Source organism: Excalfactoria chinensis, chromosome 5, assembly GCF_039878825.1.
Source record: "Excalfactoria chinensis isolate bCotChi1 chromosome 5, bCotChi1.hap2, whole genome shotgun sequence".
In the NCBI taxonomy this organism is placed as follows: Eukaryota; Metazoa; Chordata; class Aves; order Galliformes; family Phasianidae; genus Excalfactoria; species Excalfactoria chinensis.
Genome location: NC_092829.1, coordinates 33,427,410 through 33,437,527, shown reverse-complemented (window position 1 = coordinate 33,437,527; position 10,118 = coordinate 33,427,410). Strand labels below are relative to the sequence as shown.

The window sequence follows — 10,118 nt, the reverse complement described above, 5'->3', positions numbered from 1 at the left end:
AGGCCCTCTTGGAAGTTTTGGGTGTTGAATATATGCAGGTGTACAGTTACAGTGCTGCTTCTAATAAGAGTTATTTTTACAGGAAAAGCATAAGTAATCATAAATCTCAGCCATCATACTGATTAACATTACAGTGAATCAGGATCCCAGGAGTCCATCTGTGCCAGAATTTGTTAGTTCTCCTTTGCTGACTCATGGTACCAATGTTCCCTGCTAAGTTCCTGGTTTTATCTCCTGACCCTCCCACCTATTGCTGCCTGCAGCTGCCTGACAAAGATGTTTTTCAGCAGCTCATCAGGCCCCTTTTCTCAGGCTTTGCACCCTGGCTATATTTCACAGATTTTTCATTTTCCCTGCTCCAATTGAACTATCTGCAGTTTCAGACAGTCTCCACCTCTCCTGAAGCAAGATGCCCTAAGCTGTTTCCAGTTCTCTGAACTTAGGAGCGTTGCGTGGATTGAAAGAGTGAACTCAGGTTTGTTCCAGATTATGTTCCTTTTTGTAATGTGAATTTCTTATCATTTTTAATCCTTTCATGTTGTTAAGGCCGAACCATGGTCCTACATCCAAAGGTTGCAGGACATGAGACCTGGATTCTAATCCATACATGAATCTGGAGCTGTTCAAACTTCAGCTGCACATGGATAGGCTTTTGGAGACCTTCATTTTGGCTCAGCCTTGGAAATTTAACAGATCAAGTGCCCGTAGGACTTTGAAGCTGGTAACCGGTTATTATGGGGCCATCTGGTGGTGGAGCGTGTGCCAGGCAAGAGTGAAATACTCGAAAAAAGAGGTACGTGCTGCCTTGTTTGTTTCAATCCTTTCGTTTTAACCTGAAGTCTTGTATCTCAAGCATCTCGTATCTGTTCTTTCTCTCCTGCTCCTCTCCCTCTGATCCCCTCCCTCTTTTACTGGAACAAGAATTCAGTTTCAAACAAGTTGTTTTCTTAGCCCAGTATTTTTGTCATCTGTTTGCTACAAACATTCCTCTCTAATGGGTCTGAGGACTGCCCAGTTTTCTCTCTTTCCTTGCAACTTGTTAGGAAAATATGGCATTATGAATTTAACTTTTCAGCTTCTTCATTACGCTTTAACATCATGATTCGGTGTTTTTCAGTTCCCTGTGTTTGCAAATGCATTTTGTTTTGTGTGCTTTATCTCTACCATTGGTTCACAAAGAAATTCATCCATTCACTCTCTTGGAATGTTTTATGACCTTCATATCATCTTCCTGTGGTCATCTGGAAAATAAGGCATTATACAGTTACCTGTGGAGGTTTAATCTGCCATTAGGCATTCTCTCTGTAAAGTTCAACTCAATCTTTATTATTCATCTCAGCCAAAATTCATCTGTTGTATTTGCATGATAAAAGCTGCAGATAACATTGCTTTTCAGCAATCCACATAGATGTGCATCAAAGACAGAAGGTTTTTATGAAAATGGACAAAAGTGAGGGAAGTGCAGTTCCTAAAATGAAAACCAGTACCCACAAACAAAACCCCAGAAACTTAATTTCAGTTTCCTATATCTTCTCAGCCCAGCATTTTCAGTTCTGAAGGTGTTTTTATCCTCATGAGGCAAATTCTCAAGCCTTTTAGTAAGTACTTCAATAGCATTTTAAGTGAAACTAGCTTCACCATTCCTCCAACAGATGTAGAGAAGAAAAATAATTAGATTGTAGTTAGTAAACAGGGTAGCTAATTAATAGTTAATCTTCCCAGCTGAAAATAGATAGACAAACAGATTCATAGACAGATAGAACTAAAACCAAAGATCAAGCTTCAGGTTGACAGCTGTCCGATGGTAAAGAACTTCTTGTGATTTTTTTCTTTGCTTTCTGTATGGTCACCGTGCAGCTTTGCGAAGTGGTACAAATGTAAGGTAAATACATTGAATACAGGAAGAAAATATCCCAGCCATTGTTTGTTTGTTTGTTTGTTTGTTTTCATCGTGTTTACAGGTGTTTTTTATGTTCTTCTTGCAACCTTTAATGCAGTAGGCTGTTTGCTGGTTACACAGCACCAATAGGTTTTCATTTGCAGCATCATTAAGGTTACAGTGCTGCCATGGCTTGACTTTTTAAGCATCTTCTCAGGCACTTTTCAGAGGCAGTACTGATAGAAGTAGCTGTTTGGACTCGCAGGTGAAATAGAACAGGAGATACCTGTTCCAGTGAAAGCGGTAACTAACGTAACCCTGTAGAAGCATCAAGCCCGCCCGGCTCTGAGCACATCTCCCCGCGGGGCAGGGTTGGGCCGCGCTCTGGCCGTGACGCTGTCCGCGGTGCTGAAACGGCCCCGCCGGGTGGCGGCTCCTTTCCCTCTGTGCTGCTGCCGTGAGCCGGGCTGCTCGGCTGGGAGAATGCACGCGCCTACCGGCATGTGGGAAACAGGCAGAACAAAAGTCAGTATTATTATAAGCAGATTGGCACTATTTTCAATTAGGTCATATTAAAGCACATGTTAAAGAACTCTAAAAAAAAACTCTATATTCTGAGTAATTTTGCACAAGAGCAAGATAGACCCTCAACATAGTAAAAAAAAAAAACCCACAAACCTGCTTGCTCATTTCTTAGTAATTATTTCCGCTTGTCTTTTCCTTAAAATAAACTCATTAATTTAATATCTTGGAGTGAAGCTATGACATTACAGAATGTATTTGATTTTTAATGCAAAATGTGTCAAATGAACTGGCAAAGCAAACTGTGTGGACAAAAAAAAAGCATTTGTTAAGAAAAAAATCGTGTAGCTATTAAATCGATTCAGTAGAAAGTTTCAGGATTTCTCCAGTATTTCCCCACTCCAAAGATAAATAAAAGCCCATGAGTGTTGGGATATAAATTTCTGGCCATATTTGTGCAATAACAGCCATTATTATGAAGACTATTTCAGCTCAGTGACCATGTCAGATTCACTGTTAGAATAAATAGAATCATAGAATCATAGAATCATAGAATTACTCAGGTTGGAAAAGACCTTGAAGATCATCAAGTCCAACCGCAGCCTAACCAGTAGCCTATCTCTTAAAAAACAACCACAAAACAATACCACAACAACAAACCTCTGCTAAATCATATCCATGAGTACCACAAATACTACTTTCTCTGGAAAACATCAGATTCTGCCTTTATCTTTGTTTAAATCTAAACTAGTGATGCTATTTCAGCGCTCTCTGTAATCAGCAGATGTTTTATAATTTATATCTTCCAGTGTGTTAGACCTGGGTTAGCCTCCTTGCTGAGATGTCGTTTAATTTCATCTGATAGGAAATAACCATGATTTGCTCTTTAAATACTTCCCTGGAGCACACAGTGAACTGGTAAAATTAAACTTCTAGAAATGATGGTGTGTGTATGCATACAGAAAGAGACACATCCTGCTTTTCTTCACACTATTATAAATAGGGAGTAAATGCACAGAATTTGATGTAATTATTACTGTAGGAACAGGCAAAAGTCCCCATGTTCTGAGAGGGTTATAGGTGGCTAGCCAAAAATAGCAGCTGTGCTTATGTAGACCACAAAGCTCATTAGTGGTTTCACTGAAGGACTTATCTTTAAATCGAGTCTTAATACTGAATTCTCAGTCAGCTGATAGGTAACTATTGGGAATATAGTTGTCTTTAATCTCAAATCTCAGAAAATCTATAATAATCTCAAACATACAACAGCAACACTTCCTCTTGTTTTGTCATGAGTTTCATGTGGATTTTTTTTTTTTTTTTTGTAAGAATACTAGAATTTAGATCTTTTACTTAAAATGACAACAGGCAAAACACAATAGGAAACTATGTGAGCATCTCAGGTGCCCTTCTATCAGCCTGCAGCCACTCTGGACTAATGCACCTGTCAAGATAACAGTGAGTGTAAGCAGTGCTCTCAGCACATGCTTGCACAGCAGTGCACCTGGAGCCTCTTCTCCCTCAGCTTATTCTGTTGCCTGGATATGTTGGCCATGATGCCAGCAGCAGGAGTGTTGGAGATAAATGGGAATAAAAGGCCTTTCTCTTCCCCTTCTCAACACAGAACAGTAACAGTCTGCAGTGTGAGATAGGGCAGATGTGGGAGGAAAGTGTTTTCTCACTTCCTATCTCTCCACCTCCATTGGAGCTCTGACCTCCTGTAGCACTCCTCTGTAGAGCAACCTTGTGCTCTACGCATCAGCAAGCCACTGCGGGTCATTTTGGTAGCAGGTTGCTGCGTGCACTCCTTCCTTCTCCCTAGCCTTATGTCTTTTCTCACCAGCGTGGTTGTCACCTTATTTATCTTGAGGCTCTTTTTCTCAGGGGCACTGGTGTCTGGATGTGCCTGATGTGTTCTGTCTCGCCTACCAGCTCCTGCTCTTATAACTTACTGTACGAGCCAACTGAACAGTTCCAGCCACTTTTGTTCAGGAATATGATTTAAGGATGTAATTTGAATTTCAGCCATCAGAGGTCCCCCGCAGTTTATTGCTTCCCTGTAGTTTCTCTGATCCTTACTGGGATCATTACGGCCGTGCTCACTTCCACCCAAAATCTACAGCTCCCTCCTAGCTGAGGATTTGCTCAAATCCCCTGCCAACTCATCTCTCATATCCTTGGAATCCATATCTGAGATTACTGTCTTATACTGCTTAAACCCAACAGCATCTTCCCCAATGTTTTCCCATCAGGTTTGGACTCCCCTTTCAGGTGTAATTCTTAGGGGTGCTCACAGCTGAGCTGACAGCAGGGCTGGGCAACACAAAAGTGATTTCTGCTCATGCTGTGCTGTCCCTCAGGCTCTGGGCTAGAGGGCCAGGGTGAGGGAAAGCTGGAAAACTGCTTGTGTCGTTTCACATGTACATCTTTAACAATCCACAGTAGGGTTTTAAAACTTGGTGCCTGAGTTACAGCTATACTGCTTCTGGGGTAAAAGTAGATTCATAAGTCCTTTTCCACAGGGCATGCATTGAGCTGACACATTCATTAAGCAGAGTTTACATCAAAAATTCTCCAACTTTTGCAGAGGAAAGCTTGAAGAGGAATTTGGCAAACAGCCCACAACATTTTAATCCGTAAAATAAATAGCTGCTACTTAGCACAGTGCTTTCTTTCGCCTCATATAACCTGGGATCGAAGTCCCAGCCTCTTCCTGCCGATGAAGCACTCTGCAGACCCCGGCTGCTGCTCCGACGTCGCCAAGCCCTGACCCCGCCAGCAGTTCTTTTCCCGTTCCCAGAGCAATGGTGATCCCAGCTTCAGCCGCTAGGGGCAACATTCGGGCCGTGAAGGGCCCGTGTGCCAGGCAGCGTCTCCATTACATCTTTCAGGGTCAGATACCTATCTTCTTGTCTTTAAGGACATTCCCATATGAAAGCTGATTCCCCCCCCCCCCCCCCCCCCCCCCCCCCGCTTTTTTTTAATTATTATTCTTTTTATTATTATTATTATTGTTCTATTTTGTTCCCCTTATTACACCAGCTGGTTCTGAGATACTGTAATTTGATATAAACGTTGTTTCACTTGTATCTGTTGCATCCAAAAGCAATATGCGAATCACAACTTCCAACTACTTTTGAGGTCTTCTTAGGCCCACGCTGAATTGAAAGACGTGGTGTTTCCCAGCTGTTGAGCTCCAAGCCATCAGTAAGGTCTCATGTGGGCAGTATTTTATAGAGCAGGCCAAACTAAACCCAAGCCTCTCCTCTAGCTCATATTTAAACTCTCTTCTGTGTGAAACCCTTCAAATCTTCTACAAGTATCTTTTGTTGCTTTTTTATTGTCAAGGCCTAGACACCCTACAGAAATGCAAACTAAAAGGAATAAGTAATATGTTAATGATAACAATGTTTAGAAAGAGGTTTCATGAAAACAAAATAGTCCCCTCTTTTGCCAGTATAAATAAAGGCAGAAAGTTGTTTTTGTAGCAGGAGTGCGTGAAACTTGAACCACAGCAGTAAGAATGCCAATATGAATCAGAATGACTGAGGTAGATGACTGTATTGCCCTGGAGACTGGAATATGAGCAGGTGGTTAGAGAAGCAAGCAACACCCTTTTCCACCCCTGACTCACTATATGTCTGCAGCCAGCTCATCTGCCATCTGTATGTCAATTCGCACACCTGCAAAACAGGGACACCTATTTCATATTTTACCAGTTTTAGCTCCTACCAAGAATCATAATGAACACTGACAGCCCTTTGTTGTCAGGAACACAGCGTTTCACAGGTGGAAAATACAATTTCTCTCCATTTCACCCATCAGGACACAGTTACTTTTCCTAAAGCTTGTGCAGCTGTGAGTTAATGCAGCACCTGACTGACCAAAGTCTTTCATTCTCCTGCTAGTGCTGAAAGACTTCAAATTAAAACTCAGCTAAACCTCAGAGATCGGCAGCTCTCCAATGCTGACACGTTAAAAAGCAGCTAACTAACCTGATTTAATCCTATCTAACCAATTGCCACTAATTGATATTATTAAAATGTCATTTTCCTATGTTTGTGCATAGAACCACTGAATTGGGCCATTAAAGGTGGTTTGTCCAGTTCCCCTGCAATGAACAGGGATACCTACAGCTATATTGGGGTGCTCAGAGCCCGTTCCAATATACTGATTGATTAAAATTGAATGTGTTGTAAGTGTTTTGTGTTTATTAGTTGAAAATAAATCCTTAAAAAACACGTTTTATAACTGTATAGTTGACTCAGCCCTATGTGGAGTGAGTTGGTGGTCTCATTACAGCCACAAGAGGTAAAGTTTCCTAAATAAGGAATCTACTTGGATCTGGTTCCCTGACCATAGACCTCCAATAATCCAGTATCTGCAGAATCAGCAGTGAGTAGTGGCACAGAGGTGCTGGATGCTGAGCTCCCTCCCTTCTCACCTCTGCCCAAACTCGCTTTCTGTCCTGCTTACCTATGGGCAGCAGCTGTCAGGGCTACAGAAGTGGGTGCAGTGCATCCAACTCGTACACAGGGAATTTTTCACATCCATTTCAAACTGGCTACCTTGCTTTCTGCGGTATCTATAGATTCATCACTGTGACTCTTCTCGTAAAGCCATCAGTTATAAAACAGTGCTTTCAAATGTGCCTTCCAATATGTGGGGCCTAATTGTAATTTAAGACCGCCTTTCTGAACTATAAGTTATGAAGTAACTTGCACAGTTTGTAATGTAAGTGGTGTCTGCATTTTCTTCCAGGGGGAACTCAAACATGCTCAGACGCCTGCCCCACGTACTGGGCAAACACTGCACTGCAGTGCATTCTCTCCTGCAAGTTTCTGGTAAGCACACACAATTTTGGAGCAGCTGTTGCCCTGCCCAGCCCACCGCACCTGGTCCTAGGAAGAAGTCCGAAGGCGCTGAGCTTGTGGGATTCCCCCAGCTGCCAGCGACTGCACACAACGAGGTGGGCTGCCGGGCAGCTCAACCACAGCCGTTCTGCTCCACCCAAAGAGCAACTGCCCGAGCACCAGGCAAGAGACAGCAGATGGGAGAGACAGATGGAAGGGTGCAGAGAAACAATGAGGTACATGAGCAAGAACTGAGTCGAAGACTTCAGCAGTTGGTTCTCAAATTATTAATTTGACTAATCATCCCGGCTGATGTAATTCCGAGGCAGGACGGCTCTCCATCCCAAAGGCCCCAGCGCCTACACTCACGGCACGCTGTACTTCAGGCAGCGGACAAGCAGCGGCGGGGCAGGGCGGTATCTGGAGAAACTCATTTAGAGGTGAGCGGGACACGCCGGCACCCCGGGGCTTGGGAGAGCCTCGTCAGCACAGCCCGGTAGCGAAGCACTGACAGACAGACACGCGGTTCGGGTTTTGTACGAGCACGGCGCTGCCCGGCAGCCATCGTTGGTGGCAGAGCCGCCCCGGGGCGGGCGGGACGTGCCACGCGACCTCAGAGCTGTCCAGGTGCGCCGTGCCACGTGCCTCGCCGCGGCTCCCACCGCTCGCGTCGGCCCAGGAAGGCTCAGACCTCGGGAGGACGATCGAAGCCGCCCGCCCCCGGTAGGGGGCTCGGGCCGGGGATGGTCCGCGCTGCGCAGCCGCCGTGCCCGGGGAGCAGACGGCCGTTGGGGGCGGCGGGCGCGAGGACGGTGCAGCTGGAGCGAGCGGCGGCTCGTGCTGAGGTAGGGGCGGGAAGGCGGCCCCAGGGAAGCGGAGGCCGCCCGAGGGGAAAAGCGAAACCAAAAGGGCGGAGGAGGCGGTGGCAGGGAAGGGGCGGGCGGGCCGGGGCTCCCCGTGGCGGGGCTCGACTCGCTCCTCCCCTCGGCGCCGAGGCGGAGCGGGGCGGCGGCGGCTGGCGGGCGGGTTCGGCGAGCCCCCATGGCCCTGGCGCTGGGGCGGCGGTCGCGGTAGCCAGCTGCGGGTGAGTCAGAGCCGCCCGGGGAGGCCGGGCTGGACATGAGCCGCGCCGCCGGGCTGCGAGAGGCGGCCGGAGGCTGAGCAACAAAAGAAGTTTCCCCGGCGGCGCGGCGCAGCAGCTCCCTCATGCACGCTCCCGACCGCCGGCCCTGGGGCTCTGCCCGGCGGGCGCCCGCCGCCGAGCCCGGCGCGGAGCCCCGAGCGGCGTTGCATAGCAGCCCGGACCTCAGCCGGGCCACGCGGCTCAGCGTGGGGGAGTTGCGCTCCCTCTTCGAGGCGCGCTGCGCCGCGGTCGCCGCCGCCGCCGCTCGGCAGCTGCCCGACCCGGCGAAGCGGGGCTGCCGGCCCCCCAACGGCGTGCTGCCGCCCGTCATCCCGCGCCTCACCGTCACCGCCGAGGAGAGCGAGGAGTCGCAGGGCAGCCCCAAAGCGCCGCCGGCGCACCCGGAGGGCGGCTGGCTGAGGACGGACAGCTCGCTGCACCTGCAGTCCCGTAGGCTGTCCACCTCCTCGCTCTCCTCCACGGGCTCCTCGTCCCTCCTGGAGGACTCGGAGGACGACGTGCTGAGCGACACGGAGGGCAGGAGCCAGGGCATCGTGCACCTGGAGCGCGGAGAGGACTCCAACCAGGTAGGGGGCGGCTCGCAGCCGCTGGGCCGGGAGCTCTGCAACTGGGACCGGCGGGGAAACAATAACGGCGGCGAGAAAGAAAAAGGGGGGAGGGAGGGAAGTAGACTTGTGCTGAACGGCGTTCAGCGCGCGGGGCTCGCCCACGAGCGCCGAGCGCCCGGTTGGGTTTCGTCGAGCGCCCTCGTTCGAAAAGGCTGGTCGCCCAGCTGGGAAGGGGGGAAACTGCGCGTTCCTCCTTCCATGCAAACTCTGGGGAAGTCCTGCGTGGGTCGGTGGCGGAGCGCTGCGCGATGCGCGTTGCAGCTTCTGTTTTCAAAGCGCTTCTTGATGTTGGCCCTTCTAAAACCCCATCAGGTGCTCTTGGTTTCCTGTGGAACTGTGCTCGCTGTCCCAATAATTTTGAGGGGTGTTGGGTTTTTTTGCTCGGGTCTTTTTGGTTGTTTTGTTTTCCAGCCTCTTTTGTCAGATCTTCAAAATAACATTTTTCCTGGCATTACCCAGCGGGGTTATTATTTTTCTTTTTGTCTCCTCCAGTCCTGGAGTTCTGAGGCTGTCAGTTTTTGAGCTGCTTCTTGCTGTGAGCATGACAGGAGATGGGGAGGAGCTTGGAGTGGGTAGAAAGCGTGCTTTTGTCCATCCTGGCAGTAGCACATTCTTCTCAGTAAATCCTCTCTGTAATTTGGCAGCTTTCATCCATGAAGTGCACTTTTAAAAGCGTTTAGTTAGGGTTTGGTTGTGGTTTTTTTTTTCTTCCGTGGCCATTAACATATATTTGCCTGTCTGTAATGGGCTTCTTGGGGGATTATAAGTGAAATACGTTGCTGTAGCAAATTCTTCCTCCTACCTTTACTGAGACCTTAACTTAAATTGTTGTTCAGCTGCCAGCCCACTGGCACTCTATTGTTCTCAAGCAGAACATACGTTTTGACAAAAATACATATGCAAGAAGTAATGCTGGTTGTTCGTGATACCTCCAGCTGGACCTTTCTCATGCTAATTGTGGGTTTGCTACTTTAGAGGACACATAGTACAGGAACTAAAATGTTGTGCGCAATATTGGCTTTGTTTGCATCAACTTGGGGGGGAAAGAAAAAAGTTCTGTACTTTGTCTTGTTGTTTTCCAAGAAACCAGTAATGACGCTACTTAATTTGTA

At 47.6% G+C, this 10,118-nt stretch overlaps 1 protein-coding gene across 2 annotated transcripts in view; it reads left to right on the top strand.

Annotated features, from left to right (window-relative positions):
- Window positions 1–8,318: 8,318 nt before the first annotated feature.
- The window catches only part of ITPKA (inositol-trisphosphate 3-kinase A), a 37,325-nt gene continuing 35,525 nt past the window's right edge, over window positions 8,319–10,118 (top strand). For both annotated transcript variants that reach the window (XM_072338296.1, XM_072338297.1), the window contains exon 1: window positions 8,319–8,964. In XM_072338296.1, the coding sequence (XP_072194397.1) occupies window positions 8,461–8,964 (504 nt within the window). In that variant the 5' untranslated portion in view covers window positions 8,319–8,460. The remainder of the gene's footprint in view (window positions 8,965–10,118) is intronic.